This window comes from Cavia porcellus, unplaced genomic scaffold, assembly GCF_034190915.1.
Source record: "Cavia porcellus strain 051 isolate PalLab524CR breed Dunkin Hartley unplaced genomic scaffold, mCavPor4.1 scaffold_28, whole genome shotgun sequence".
NCBI classification, from domain to species: domain Eukaryota; kingdom Metazoa; phylum Chordata; class Mammalia; order Rodentia; family Caviidae; genus Cavia; species Cavia porcellus.
This window is the reverse complement of record NW_026947511.1, coordinates 3,961,999-3,978,256: the sequence shown is the minus strand read 5'-3', so window position 1 is coordinate 3,978,256 and position 16,258 is coordinate 3,961,999. Positions and strand designations below refer to the sequence as shown.

Genomic DNA, 16,258 nt, shown 5'->3' with positions numbered 1-16,258 from the left:
TCCTCACCATTTCTGTGACTAGCCTTCCAGAAATTTAGTTCTAGTATAGAAACAAGACTTGTTTGTTTGTTTGTTTGGTACCGGGGATCAAACTCAAGACCTTGTGCTTGCCAGGCAGGCACTGTGCCGCTGAGCTGTATCCCCAGCCTATAAACAAGACTTTTTTTTTAACTTAATGAACTGGTTAAGGTATGGTGCTTCAATACATTGTGAGTCCTGCTGCTGTTTAATGCCTCTGTGAGAATCAGATAACTACTTTGAGATTTAATTTCTCCATATAAGAAAAATAGCATAATAGGAATTATCTGATGAGGTTATTGAAAGTATAAATCCACGAGAAACTATGTGTAGTGCAAGATTCTAACTGACTGTTCAGTAAGGCTTCCAGCAGTACACTGGCTGAGCTTCTTTCTTTCTTTCTTTTTTTTTGTCTTTTTGAGACAGGGCCTCGCTATGCAGTTCAGGCTGGCCTTGAGCTCACTTTGTAGCCCAGGCTGGAGTGAACTCACAATGATCCTCCTGCCTCAGCCTCCCGAGTGCTGGGTTTACGGGTGTGAGCCACCACGCCTGGCCCTGAGCTCCTTTCTAAGACCCTTTTCTTTGTGCACTAGACACTTGCTCAAAGACAAGCTGCCTGCACTCTTGTCTTTTCTTTCCATCATCTTATTTCCCCTTTCCCTATTAAAACCTTTTCTGGTTTAAATTTAGATGGAAGGATGAATAGATAATAAACAGGAATTTAAACAGATATCTTCCTGGATTTTTAAATTTTTATTGATTTATTTTTATTTTGGTATTAGCTATCCAATTTATGATGTCGTGCTTGCCAGAGAGGTACTTGTGCCTTTGAGCTAAACCGCTGGGCCCTCTTCCTGTATTTTGATGAAGCTGTCTCCTAAGCGTGGTTTAAGTGATTAGACTTGGTCTTAATGATTCTCATCCATTATTTTTAGGTGATAAAATCAAAGACTGAAAACTAGGATCTTTCACCCTCAGCGTTACTGACATTTTGGGTCGGATAGTTTTTTGTCATGGAGGCTGTCGGGTGCATTGTAGGTGTTTAGCAGCAGCCCTGACCACTGCTCACTACTTGCCAGCAGCACTTTGTGACCAGCAGAAATGGTCTCCAGACATTGCCAAATGTTCCCTGGGGGAGTGGGTAGAATTGTCACCTGTTGAGAACTACTAATTGGCTCACCAATAACAATTATACAGGGATAATTATTTGTCTGTTTTCCTCATACTCTTATAAATTACCATACTATTATCAGACTGCCCAATGAATGTTTTTGACTTCTGGAGATGACAGTATACAACTGGAATTTGCATGATGATGTGTTAAGAATGCCAGTAATGACCTGGTGGTTATCGAGGTAGTCTATTTCCATCTCACTCTTTAGGAGCATAATAATGATTATAAATAAGGCTGCCATTTGGGGATGCCTGCGATGTAATAGGTTATATACTTAGTTTATTTAAACATATTTTAGAGCTGGCCATGAAGCTCAATGGTAAAATGACTGCCTAACGTGTTACGCTCTGGATTGATCTCCAGCACTGGTACCAGCACCAAAAAACAAACAAACGAAACCATATTCTTTTTTAGGAGAAATCTATGAAGGCTTCCCAAATCTGACAAATTTACATGCCTTTGTCAGTTTAGGTGCTGTGTAAAAGTTTCATTTGACTCTTAATTCACAAAATTAAGTGAAAGCAAAAAGTCTAATTTGACCAAAAGAGTCCAAGTATCTAAGAGCAAAGAGGTCATCTGTTAAGGTAATGCCACCAGAATAGGGTAAAATAGCTTTGATGGGTCTGAGTAGGCTTGAAGAATCATACTGAGGGAGAGTGCAGATCAAGTTTCCAGAACTAGCATTATCTAAGGTGGGCAGATTGTCTTCTCTCAGAACCAGGGTGTCGTAATAGGTATAAATCAGCTATCAAGTGGAAAAATATTCTTCTGTACAGAAAAACTTTTAATCATTTTGTTTTTATTTGTATTACATTTAGATCAGATTTTATTTTTAAATTGGGATCTAAAGTAAATTACTAAAAACTTCTTTACCATGCTTTATTAACTTGGTTTAGTCATGCTGTTCTTACTTGAGCTTCCTGTTTCTCATGGCCCAGATACCATCAATGGAAATGATTGAGTCTGGATACACCCAAAAGGTTTAGATAATTATCACATTAATTGGACTATTATTTTTTAACCTTTTAGATTAGAACCTATGGGTAAGGTTAACTGCTTCCTACTGTTCAAGTATGACTAGTTCTAGTTTTGGTGGCTGCTATTTATAGAAACAATAGTTCGTGTATTTCCCCTTTTATTTTATCATGTCTTATATTTTTAAAAATATTGTATGAATTTTTATTGACATACATACAGTAAGTATTCTGCTTGATACATTTTGCAAACTGAACACGCTTGTATAATTGGCATGCGATTTTGAAGCCCTGCTTTTGGTCCCTTCTAACCATTATTTCTACTTGCACAGTAATAACTATCTGGATGTGGAGGTGTAATACAATATTGCTTGTCCTTGTACATTACAGTACATGAAAGTTATAGTATTTACTGTTTTGTGTCTTTGCTTCTTTCATTCTCCTTATATTAGTGAGATTCATCCTTATTGTTGTATTTCGTACTATATTATTCATTTTGATTGCTCTATATATTTCATTGTGTGATTGTACCACTGTTTTTCTTTTCACTGTTGATAGGCACTTAATCATTTTTAGTTCAGGCTATTATGAATGGTGTTGCTGTGAATATATGAATTCATTTACTTTAGATATATATCCAGACTAGAATTATTATATTGTCAAGTTACATTGTTAACTTTCTAGTGTCAGTTTGCATTTTCTTTCTTTCTTTCTTTCTTTCTTTTTTTTTTTTTTTTTGAGACAGGCTGTCTTTATGCAGATCAGTCTGGCCTTGAGCTCACTTTGTAGCCTAGGCTGGTCTTGAACTCACAACAGTTCTCCTGCCTCAGCCTCCCAAATGGATTATAGGCATGAGGCACTACCTAAATCCCTGTTCCTCAGTTTGCATTTTTATAGTGCCATATGAGAGTTTGGTTGCTCTATAACGTGTAGGACTTTATTTTTAGAATGATAGTAGGAATTGAATCCAAGACCTTATTTATGGTTATCTAGTGATCTGCCACTAAACCGTATACCCAGTTCTGCCTTGTACTTTGTCTGACACTTGATATCTGCTGTCTTTTTCATTTTAGCCATTCTGGTATAAATGTAATTATATCTTAGAAGTTTCCTATGATGCATGCCAGTAATCCAAGCTACTTGTGAGGCTCAAGCAAGAGGCTCACAGGCTTAAGGGTAATGTAGTGAAACTCCATTTCAAAAAAATAAAATAGGAATAAAGGGCTGGAGATACAGTTCAGTGCATAAGGCCTTGGTTCATTCACCAGTGGGAGAAGGAGGAGAGTCTCCTGTGGGAAAAATTAACTGGAAATCTGGGAGCTCTTGAGATTTTAATCTGTCTCACTAACCTCATGCCACTACTCAATGCTTTAATAATGTTCCTTTTTTGCAGTAGAGTTTGGGCTTTTGTTCTGATCAAGAGTCATTTCTAGTCGAATGTGGCGCTGCATGCCTGTTATCCTACCACTTGGGAGGCTTATGCACCAGGATTGCCACAAGTTCAAGGCCAGCCTGGACTACAGATGAGTTTAACGTCAGCCTAGACTACCCAGCATGACTCTGTCTCAGAAGACAAAGAAACTAAGAAACAAACAGGACAATTTCTAGTTTTCTCTCAATTAGCAGAATATCCACAGAGAATAGGTCAAGAAATAATCATCAGCTCACTGTAAATTTGTGATTTTTGTAATTTGTTGTGGCCTGTGTGTGTGCGTGGGCAAGCACTTTACCACTGAGCCCCAGCCCTACTGTGGCTTTTCTAGTTGTTGAAGCTGAGGCAGTTTGTTATGAACTACTGTAGCCCTGGTGGAAGTTGAAGTTGTCAATAGTCTTGAGATTTTCTGTGTACCAGTCATGTCTGTGAGTCATATTAGTTTTTCCCCCTCCCCTTTCCCACCTTTGTGTGTTTGCTGCTTTTTCTTGCTTTATTGGACTGCTCAGGACCACCAATATATATGACTAGAGGCAGTGATCGTGAGCCAGGTGTGATTACAACACTCTGAGGCAGGAGGATTGCAAATCTGAGCCCGATCTGGGCAATGTAGGGACTTAGTCTGACACTCTCTTCAAAGTATACAAGTCTTTAAATGGTGAGGGGTAAAATTAAGCAATCAATAAATAAATAGTGGAGAGGTTGGTTGGTTTGTAGCTCAGTAAGAAGGCTTTGGGTTCAATCCTCAATACTGATAGTGATAGTGGCATCTTGTTCTTGGGGTTGGGAGTTGTGTATTGTTTCACCATTGAGCACGATAGTTGTGATACTTTCACAATATTCTTTTTCACATGGAGATTTGCCCCTTTTGTTACATTTTCCTAGTGTGCTGACTTCTTTTTAAGATAGGTAGATGAGCTGGGTGTGGTGGCGCCTACCTGTAATCCCAGCACTGGGAAGCCCGGGGAAGGAGGATCATCAGGAGTTTTAGCCAGTGTGGACTACGTGGTTTTAGCCAGCCTGACTACATAGTGAGACCTTGTCTTAAAAAAATAAGGAAAATACATAAATTGTTTTCGAAAGTATTTTGATACTTTTTCCATATCCACCAAGATGATTATAGTTTTCTTTTTTCCTAGTCCTATGGTTTAATGTAGACTTCTACTGCTTGGGTTTTTTTTCCCCCCAGTGGAAACTTTATTTGAAAAGTAAAAATAAAGAGTGAAGGAGAAACTGGCTGTGCAGAGCAAGTGTGAGCCAAGTAAAGGACGAAAAGGAAGATACAAGTACATGCTGGAGGAGACGGCAGATTGTCCATGAGGACAGCCACAATAGTGTACAATCAGTCACATAGGAATATACTGTAGTTTTTCCCCTGTTCACACACACAGAGTTCTAGTTAATCTCTCCTAGACCTATTGTGCATTTAATTTTGGGTGACTTTGTTTTCTGTCTTTTTGAGAGGGTTTCTCCATGCAGTTCAGGCTGGCCTTCAGCTCACTGTGTACCCAGGCTGGTCTCAGACTCACAAAGATCCTCCTGCCTCGGCCTCCCGAGTGCGGGATTACAGGCGTGAGCCACCACGCCCGCTCTTTGTTTTGTTTTTTTTGAGATAGGGTCTCAAATTCACACTGATTCTCCTGCCTCGGCCTTTCAAGTGCTGGGATTATAGGTGAGTTCCACCATGACCAGCTATAGACATTTACTTTTGTCATACATTCTGCTGTTTATGGCCAGTGTATAGTGAGATATGATATCAGCTCAGGGACTTCTGTAGTAGATTAAAGTGTTCTTTCTAGGCTCCTCTACCACCAGTCTGTGTTTTATGTGAAGAAAGTAAAATTCCGTGAAGCATTTTTAACCTACTTTTTCTTGCTTGCTTGCTTCCTTTCTGCCTTTTCTTCCTTCTTTCCTGCCTTCCTTCTTTTTTTTTTTTTTTTTTAGATTGAAAAAAGAAGATGGAGTTGGAGAAGGGCTGTGAGCTGGGCAAGGCTGTTTACTGGGAGGGAGCTGGAGAAAAAGGAGTGGCGTTTCCTGAGCCTCAGCCCTGTCCTCCCCGTCCCCGTCCCCGTCCCCGTCCCACGCTGCCTTATTTGCTCTTCCTGCTTTGCCACAAACCAGCTCGCACACCACACCGTGGGCCAGTCACTTAGTCACTGAGCTTTCGACAGAGCCTTTGTTTGTTTCTCATTTGGGTTTCAAGGAAGATAATCTGCACTGCTGCTGTGAACCACCGCCTATGGAGACAAGCAGGATTGTTTTATAAAGTGTATGACACTCTTAAATATGGGAGTGCTTGTTAGTATTAGTTCTGTATTGTGGCATATAGCTCACATTTTCTTTTTTTTTTGTTTTTTTTGTTTTTTTTTTTTTGTTTTTTTTGGTCTTTTTTTGCGACGGGGTCTTGCTATGCAGTTCTGGCTGACCTTGAGCTCACTTTTTGTAGCCCAGGCTGGTCTCGAACTCACAACAGTCCTCCCACCTCAGTCTCCTGAGTGCTGGGATTACAGGCGTGAGCCACCACATCCGGTGTATCTCACATTTCCTAACCGATAAAATACTCTCATGTGGAAGGGTCCATGTGAAACACTGTTGTCTCCACTATACCTGTTAGAAACTTCTGTACTTTTTTTTTTTTTTTAAATCCTTAATTCAATTTTTGGTACATTTGAGGTACACATAATGATGACATTCACCATAGGAAATTTGTTCCTGTACTCGATATAACTTTATTCTTTTTTTCTAATCTTCTTCCTGTCCTTGTTTCCGAAGGCTTTGTTTCCATTTTTTCCTTCTTTTCTCATCATTTTGTACTTTCCTATGGTAAGAGGGGTAACTGAAAGGAAGTCAACAGTGGAAGTGTTATTTATTTGCTTAAACCTTGCTAAGTATCCAGAAAGGATTCCACATGAAACCTGTTGTTTTGATCCAGAACTAAACCTATTGCATGATCCAAAACTAAAACAAAATTTGCAAAAGCCCTTACACTTTTGTGTCTTTGTGAGGTGGGGTCTTGTGATATTGTCCTGGCTGGACTTCACCTCCTCCGGACCCTCTTGTCTCAGCATCCCTCGTAGCTAGGACTATGGTCAGTGCCACTGTGCCCAATATGAACGCACTTATCTTTATTTTTATTTTTTTAATATGGAATACCTTGATTTTATTTTTTATTTTTTGTCCAAATGATACCAGCACAAATCCTTCTCTTCACTGAAGTCAGAGAAATCAGTAGTATAACTATCTTAATTATATACATGCACATATACCTATGTTTTTTCCTTTCAGCTCCTCGCACTAATGAAACAGTACGATGTTTACACATGTGGAAAGAACTTATCTTTAAAGTGTTGTTACTGTGAATCAATTGAGGTTTCTAAAGATTCATTTTTCGACCATAAATTCCTTTCAGAGGGTCAGGGCACAGAAAAGTGAACAGTCTGCCTGAAACAAAGGCAAAGTATCTAATTATAGGACAGTAAGGGTTTTGGCTAATAGGAGTTTAGTTTATACCCATTTTTATGATCTAGGTGGTATGTGAAATGAAGAGTGATGAATGGGTAGTTTCCTGAGACATTATTTTTTAGGTCAGGTAACACTTGGTAACTGTGGTCCCAAACTTTATTAATACATTGAGACATCTTAGAACTCATACCACTACCGTGACTGTGCTCTGTCTCTTACAGAAACTACAGAAAGCAGGAATATTTTGTGATGGTGTTCTGATTCTGGACATTTCATTTCTGAGCTTTTCCACATTTGAGAGTAGTGTAGGCCTTGAAAGCTTCCACCTATGGTTTTGGGAGTAGACAGGTGGGTTCCAGAGAAGGGAATTTGAACCAGCCTCAGTCCATATTTTTTAAGTAGAAGCCTCGGTTGTAGTTTTATTAACACAAGCATCTCATTTTTTCCTTTTTTTTTTTTTTTTTTTTTTTTTATTGGTACCAGGGATCGAACTCAAGACTGCCTGCTTGCAAGGCGGGCGCTTATGCCGCTGAGCTAAATCCCCGCCCCCAAGCATCTCATTTTTTTCTACATTTCTCATTGAGAGTCTTGCTTAGGTGTCCCCTTCTACTTCCAGCACTGTCCCCCACCTACCTTTTATTTTGCATGCTTCTACTCATATCCTTTCCCTTTTCCCCTTCCTAGATAGTGTTAGGTATCCTTTCTGTCATTATTCCTGTAATGCCCCAAGACAGCTGTGTCACCACACGTAAAAGATTTCCTATCTGTTTTTGTTACTAGTCTGAGTTTTTTCAGAGCAAAGCTGTGGATTGTTTATCTTTGTAACCAACATACATAGCGTAGTGACTGAACTTTATAATAGACTTTTATCAGTTGAAGTATTTGTTTTGATATGGGAGGTAAAGTTGAATACATCAGAAGATTAAAGTTGAGTTCTAGTAAGGCTGGCCTTTAATTGCAGCACTCTGGGTGACTGAGGCGGGAGGATTGCCAGTGGGAGTCTAGCTTGTACTATGTTGTACTGGCTAGTGTGGATCCTTGCTTTATTAGAAATGGAAATTTAAAGTGAAAGTACAAATATATAGGAAAAAAGTTTTAATTGGAAAGTTAATGGGAAGATAAGGAAGGACTGCAGCTAGATAGCTAGAGGAGGAATACTCTGATATAAGGGTTCAGACTGGCCCACCTGCCAAGGCAAGACCAACTTTTAAGGATTAACTGGGGCCTGGGGTCTTGGTGATTGTTATTTCAGTCCTGGTGGCATAGTACTGGAGTGAATCTTTTTGCTCAGGGATGGCTTCCTTCCCAAGAAAGGATTATTTGCTTTGGTGGTCTTGGAATCCAGGAGATTATAGGTTCAGGACCAAGGCAGGAGACTTCCAGCAAATTGAATGTCCCTGGAAGTTGCACATCCTGGTGTCTTCAGTCTTGAAAAGGGGGAGGTTGCATATGGCAGATAAGGTTGTTGGGAAACGGTGGATATAAAATGGTCAAGCTTTGTTTTTAGGTAACTAAAGGGAATCTGTAGGTTCAAGTGAAGACTCATGATTCATAGCAAAAATGGTCCATTACTGTCCCAGAAGAAAACACATATCATGTGTTACCGAGTAGAAGTTAAGGGCCCAGGATTTTGCCTGTTTCCCATTGCTGTGGTGGTCCCATACGATGGTCATAACTGCATCAGTCAGAGTGGGTGTTGGTAGAAAAGTAGTTCATTGCAGAGTCACTGGATTTATCCAAACTGGGGGAAAAAATCTAATTGTAACTTTTTGTGAAATGATGTTGGGCAAGTGGCTCAAAGCTTCTTTCCTTATGGATAAAATAAGAGTAGCCCACCTGGAGACCTTACTAAAATGCACTGTTATTCTGTGGTAGGTTCTGATATTTTGCATTTTTAACAAACTGTATGAACTACAGAGGACTAGTTAACAAGTAGTGGCTCTTCTAGCTTTTACCTTCTGTGATTATAATCATTGTTTTAAATTCTGAACAAAATATGTCATAACTATGAAACATCTCTTCAGTGTATCCAAATGCTAAAAACTGACAATTCTGTACCTTATAAGTTTCCCTAACTTTGTGTATTATTAGTGTGTAATAATATCCCTAAAATTGAAAATAATCTTACTACTCCTAAAATTTTGACTTTGACAAGTTAAAAATATCAAATAAATGTCTGGGAAGCATTTGAGTTAGCACTTGGTTGTCATCTAAAATGTCAGAATGCTTGCTTATTGGAGAACATTTGCAATAAGTAATCTACTCTTGAAGGCTTTATGCTAATGATAGAGCTGAGATAGACATGTGATCTCATGAGTATAAATATAAATACAGAGACAGGCAAGCTGTTGAGTTAATCATCAGAGGAGTTTCCAGTCATTTCCTTCAGTTCTCCAGAAGGTAAGAATCAAAAAGCATTGGTGATGTGTCATTGACTATGGAGTGCTAGGAATGAGTATTGTTTGAAAATGTTGCTACCATTTTCTTTTGACTTTAATTTCTCAAGAAATTATGATATTTGATTAGAGAGCACTATAAGCTTAGAAACTTATTACTGGTCTTGATCCTGTGTGCAAATATCTAAAACTAGTTGTACTAATTTTTATGTGTTAATTACAGAACAAATTTTGTTTCTTTATTCTCAGCCACACCAAGAATATTAATCAGGCTCAGCTTCAATATCCAAATAAGCTATGTCTGTGCCTGTCATTTATAAAGGTTTCTTATTGGCCAGGAGCTCTCAATCTCTGCTCTTCTGTCTGCACTACCTGCATCCTATTCTATTTTAACTTTAGCTTTTGTTTTCTTGGTTTTTGTTTTTGTTGTTGTTGTTCTAAGAAAACAAGTCTGTACAAAGGAAACTGAGACCCTGGAAAAAGTATAGCATATAGCCTATAGTTGAGGTGGTTATCTTTATGTGCTGCAGTGGGTTTTTAACCTCCCACAGGATAAGGTAGTTTATACTACCAAAGTGACTGTTGTTTCATCTTCCCATGACAGGTGTGGGTTACACAGTTTTAGTTTAGTCATGTATAGCCCTTTGTTCCCCTCAACAGTGATCATGAACCTATGGTACGGAATTGGGTATAAACGATGGCGATGAAATCTTTAGAATCCTTTGCAAGAGACCTGGCCCCTTTTCTCCCTTTAGGAGAGCCTTGCAGAGGGGTGGAAGATGTTAGGAATTTTCTGTGGTGCACACTGAGTGTCTTATTGCCCCCTTTTCATGCTGTTCTTACTGGAGGCTTATTTAATATTACATTGCTGCTAGTTTAGAACTCACTTTTAAAGTAGTTATCTGTGTTGAACTCAAATGAAGGTTTTTGAAACTATTTACAGAAGGCATTTGCTGTATTCTGCATAGATTGTCCTTTGGGAAATGTTTACCAGCACTGTTATCTGAAGTTCTTTGTGCCCCTCTTTGGAGTGTTAAAGAGACTTGTTACTGTTATCCTGAGGAATTTTTTTTTTTTAAATCGGTACTAGGGATCAAACTCACGACTGCGCGCTTACAAGGCTGGCGCTTATGCCACTGAGCTAAATCCCCAGCCCCTGGAATTTTTTTTTTTAAACATGAAATACTGTAATGTTTTAGACTTTGCACCCACATGTTTTCGTCTCTTTCTAACTTTTTTGCTGGGGACTGAACATAGGGGTTCACGCATGCTAGGCAAATGCTGTCTACTATTGAGCTGTACCCTTAGCCTGCTCTTTAACATTGATCTTGTGTTTTATGGCTAATGAAGTAAACAGTGATTGTTACTAATGGCTTTTCACTTTTAAATTGGTGTTAAATTTTGAATAGTATCATTACAGTCTCAGAATGTTAGCATTGTACTTTATCCTTTGCTTTTTTAAAACATATTTTACTGTAGAGCAACTTAAGTGATTTTTAAAAACCATTGTTACAACTTAGTATAACTTACAATATTGATCATTAAAACTACAAAACATCTCTTAAAATAAGCTCTAAGGTACAGTCTATGGTAACAAACTTCTTTGGTTTAATCAATTATTATTCAGATTAGCTAAATAATTACGAATAATTTCAATATATTCTCCTAAAATCAATCTAGACTTTGTTTTTTTGAGATTAGGTCTTGCTATGTAATCCATGCTGGCCTTGAATTTGCAATGATCCTCTGGCCTCAGCCTCCTGAATGCTGGGATTACAAGCATGTACCACCATGTGCAGTTTAAAATCAGTCTAGATTTTTTTCTTTTAATCTTTTAAGATTTTAACACAATATTTTATGAAAAACAATTGTGTGCCTACCTCTAACCCCCTCTGCCCCATTTACCTTTGAATGTAGCTATCAGTCTTTTAGGACAATTCGTTTTACTTGGGTTGGGGGTGGTAGTGGAGGTTGAGGCAAGGGCCGTCTCACTGAGCCACATTCCCAGCCCTTTCATAAATTCTGAGACAGAGTCTCTAAATTGCCCAGGGTAGGCTCATACTTGTAATCCTCCTGCTTCAGTCTCCCAGAGTGCACCACAACTGGCAAATCCACTTCTTTATTTTCTAGGTAAGAAGCCAGTATGCTAGGATGGGTTCATGTATCCTGTAACATGTAGTTTCAGACATGCTTTTGGCTTTACTGGATTGGTACATGAACCTGCCAACAATAATGTGTTCAGGTTTTTGTTTCATAAGCGAAAATAATATCTAAGCTGGGCATGGCAGCGTATACCTACAATCCTAGCAATTTGGGAGGTTGAGGTGGGAGGATTGTGGATTTCAAACTAGCCTGGGCAACATATTGAGACTTCATCCTGAGTACATAAATAAATAACCTACTCTCAAAAAACTTAACCGTGGAAAAAATCTCTTCACTGCAATAATGCAGTACCAGCTAATACCATTTTAGGATTCTCTGTGTTGTTAGTCCTTCCCTATCGTGTCTCTAGCTTTTCTAGAGAAAAAAAGAGGAAGCACCTTTAAGAGAATTTATATAACATCTTTGTTATGATTGTCACACTGTTTGTGCCCTGACATTCTACTGTGCAGTGAATTACAAAAATTATTGGAGTCTTTCCAATTTTTTCTTTGTTTTATGTGCTTGCCTTTGTTGCTTTCCTAGGACAGCCTATGCTTCCTGCTTTGTGTTAAGGATTCATAGGGTTTTTCTTTATTGAGGATTATTCCTGTGTTGTCTTGAATGCATATCAAACTCATGAGTCCCAGATCTGCCATATCCTTGAATATCATCAGGTTGAGCAATGCTTTGGTTGACCCAGTATTAATTCTTTTTTTTTTTCCCCAGTATTAATTCTTACACAACTTCTCACCTTACTGTAGCAGATACTTTTGAAATATGTATGAAAGTAGTTATTGGTAATTGAAAACTAGTCACTCATCAATTCATAGCCCAGCCTACCCTGTGTCAAATCCCAATCCATGAGCTCTTCTAGATATAAATATGGCTCTATGAAAGCGCTATAATCAGCCTTTCTCCAGAAGAGTGAGGGGCAAGATGGGAGAGAAGAATGACTACTCAGAGGTTATAAGGTTTCCTCTGGGATAAAGGACCTAGTTCAGTGTTAAAGGGCATGCTTAAATGTACAAGGTCTGGGTTCAACCTCCAGCAGCAGCAGTGTCCTCCAAGGATTTCTTAAGTGTGATTATGGATTATGTGCATTTGTTTAATGTTTTTTTTTGTCCTTTAAAAATAGCCAAATTTCAACAATAAATAATCTTTTCTTCCCCAGTTTTCAAGAAAAGACGTATAGCAAAATGAATAATCCAGCTGTCAAGAGAATAGGAAATCACATTATCAAATCTCCTGAAGACAAGCGAGAGTACCGGGGACTGGAGCTGGCAAATGGGATCAAAGTGCTTCTCGTCAGTGATCCCACCACTGACAAGTCTTCAGCAGCCCTCGATGTGCACATAGGTACAGTTTAAATTGCAAATCAACTTGGTTCAGTCTTATTGAGCTAATGGTTGTATTTAGTAGAACTTTTTGTTTGTGAATAGAAACCTAGTAGCTATCAGTTTAATGTACCTTAATTTATTGATTTTTAATACTTTATTTTGTAATGGAACCCTTATTCATTTATTGGTAAAGTACAGTCATTAAGTCACAATAATCTTAATTTACTAAAAGCATCTGGTTAGCTTAATTACTGAGTTAATAATTGTTGCCAACATAATGTAAAGTGTTTTGTAAGTATCTACTTTGCACTGGTTCCTCAAAGATAAGGGTATATTGAAGTGACTCAGGGAAGATAGGTAAATATGTTGAAAATTTCACAGTTACATAGCTGCTGATCTCCAAGTCCATTCTTTTAGCACTATGCTGTCTGGTATCTTACAGTAAAATAAAACAAAACCATAATAAGGAAGTTCTAGATGTTACCAAGCAGTGAACTCAGCTCTCTTTCTCTCCTGTGTAAGGAAACTATTGTCCAGGAAGGTTAAATAATCTGTGTATGTACCAACTCAGTAATGTCAAGAATAGGGATTAGAATCCAGGTCTTCCAATCATTTGTATACCTTCTAAATAATATAATCTTAGAGCAGTGTACTCTTAACTTTCTCTGATTATGTGATTGTAGTTCTTATAGTAACAAGAATTCCAAATTGTCTGTAATTACTAGCTTTTGATATAAAAATAATTTATTATATATGTGTTTTCTCTTTCAGGTTCATTATCAGATCCTCCAAATATTTCTGGCTTAAGTCATTTTTGTGAACATATGCTTTTTTTGGGAACAAAGAAGTATCCAAAAGAAAATGAATACAGCCAGTTTCTCAGTGAGCACGCAGGAAGTTCAAATGCTTTCACTAGTGGAGAGCACACCAACTACTATTTTGATGTTTCTCATGAACATCTGGAAGGTGCCCTAGACAGGTGATGCTGAGTATACTATAAATTATCCAGCTTTATGCACTTAATCACATTAATAAAAGTAATAATAGTTTTTTTTTTTTTACAAAGATGGCTTCATTGCTTTATAGCCTAACAAAATACATTTTAACCAGCCTTTTCCCTTTTATTTTATAAAAAAGAAAGAATAATGAGAAATGTCATAGTTTTATTTCTGGTAAAGAAAGAATAATGGCAAGACTTCCACCAGCCCTCAGGTCCACAGAATATATTGATTTATAAAATTCTCACTGGCCCTTTCCACTCTACCTGATACTGTAGCTAACGTCGGGTTAGTGTTGCAGACCACTTTTCAAACATAATTTCTCTTCCAGAAGGCTAGACCTTAAGCATCTTATTCTTCAGATCCTCACTTAAGGAATGTTTTGATCCGTTTGAAAACTGAGGATATTTTAAAAGCATTTTTTGAAGAAAGCTCCATTAGGCCACTTTAACTTCTTGGTCAATTTTCTGTATAGCCAACAATTCCTTTTATGTTTCTTTTTGTATTACTGAGGATTAAACCCAAGAATTCTAGGCAAGTGCTGAATTACTGAGCTCCACCCAGCCCTTTCATTTTTTATTTTGAGACAGCCTGTTGCTAATTGGCCAGCCTGGCCTTGAATTTGTGATCTTTCTACTTCAACGCCTTAAGTAGCCAGGATTATAGGCATGTGCAACCATGCCTGGCTATAGCCAGCAATGTTTTATTTTTTGTTGCATTAATGACTTGATTTATTATTAGAAGTATCAATATCATTTCTTTGCAGTGAACTTGTATAGTTTTATAGATTTCTGTATTACTAAAGTATAGTTTAGCATTTTGAAATTTGACTTTTTTTTTTTGTCTTTTTTGAGACAGTTTCACTCTGCAGTTCAGGCTGGCCTTGAACTCAGCTTCCTGAGTACTGAGATTACAGGCATGTGCTGCCATGCCCTACTATTGTTTTGGGGGTTTTTTCTTTTGTTTTGTTTTTGTGGAGATGTTTTTGGTTTTTGTTTTGGTCACAACCTGTTGATGGTAACAAGATTAAAAGTAGGAAAATAAATTATTAAATTATTAAAAGTAGGAAAAAAAAACTACAAAATGAGTTTGGGCCAAGTAAAAATAGGAAACCAAGTGTATACTTCAGAATGACAATAGGTTATTATAGAGAACACAGTAGTCTAAAGTTTGGCACTGTAATTTTAGTCAGTGTCAGCTTTGTTCATATTAATAGTCAAAAAAATAAACAATTTTTATTTAATCTTTTTGCTTTTTCAGTACTGGGGATTGTATCCAGGGCCTCATGCATATGAAACAAACATGCTGTCACTGAGCCATGCCCCAGTCCTTGTATTTATTCATTAGCATAAAGATTATTAACAAGACAAAGACTGTGGGTTTGTCATATGTGACTGGATCACAGTAGTCTGTTTCCTACTTATTCTGGGTTGTGTCTCAGTCTTTTATGCTTGAGGTGTAGTCATCTTTTGTAAGTTTTCTCTAAGATTTCCATTCAGGAGTTCCATGGGATTATACACTGCATTTTATTTTCTGCTTTGCAAATGCCAGAGCAAATTTTATATATGTATTTAACAAATCTCTGTATGATGGAGCATGTCCGCTGTATAGCTTAGAGTAAAAATTCACTTGTGAAAGTGCATCTTTTTAAACTGAATTAAACGTGATGGTTTGCACCTACGCAGCTGGTCTGTAGTTGTTAGGTATTTTTCCTATCCTTGATGTATTGAAGTAGGTAAAAGAGGTTACATGTCTATAGCAATCTCCTTTCTTAGATCTTTGATTATAAACCCCAGGTAGATGAATTTTCTCTTTGGCTTGGCATGTGTAAAGTATTTAGCATAGTATCATATTCATTATACACTTAATAAAAATATTAACTAATGACAGTTTTCTTTTTGACAGCTGGACTTGTGGTAACTGAGATGTTTATAGACCAAACATTCTTTTAGGTCCCTCAGAACAAAACTCCTGTTCAGAACACCTGCTCTTGGCTTCATCTGAATTCTGGATCTTGTTCCTATATGATAGGATCTAACATTTATTTTTTTTGGCAGGAGGCAGCGGGGGAGGGGAGTCGCTTTTCTGAGATAGGATCTTGCTATGCAATTCAGGCAGGCCTTGAGTTTACTTTGTAACCCAGACTGGTCTTGAACTTGCAGTGATCCTCCTGCTTCCGCCTCCTGAGTGCTGGGATTACAGGCATGCATCAAAATCTAAGATTTCTTGAGAATTGCTTCATAAAATCATGACTCAAATTGTTACCTAATATAGAAGAATTTAATTTGTACACTAATTTGTAAATTTTATTATTGTTAAAGAATA

General features: G+C 37.7%; 1 protein-coding gene across 2 annotated transcripts in view; it reads left to right on the top strand.

Annotated features, from left to right (window-relative positions):
- Ide (insulin degrading enzyme) overlaps positions 1-16,258 on the top strand; it is a 93,080-nt gene that overhangs the window by 11,398 nt on the left and 65,424 nt on the right. For both annotated transcript variants that reach the window (XM_013143788.3, XM_003462389.5), the window contains exons 2-3: positions 12,770-12,954; positions 13,707-13,914. In XM_013143788.3, the coding sequence (XP_012999242.1) occupies positions 12,770-12,954; positions 13,707-13,914 (393 nt within the window). The remainder of the gene's footprint in view (positions 1-12,769; positions 12,955-13,706; positions 13,915-16,258) is intronic.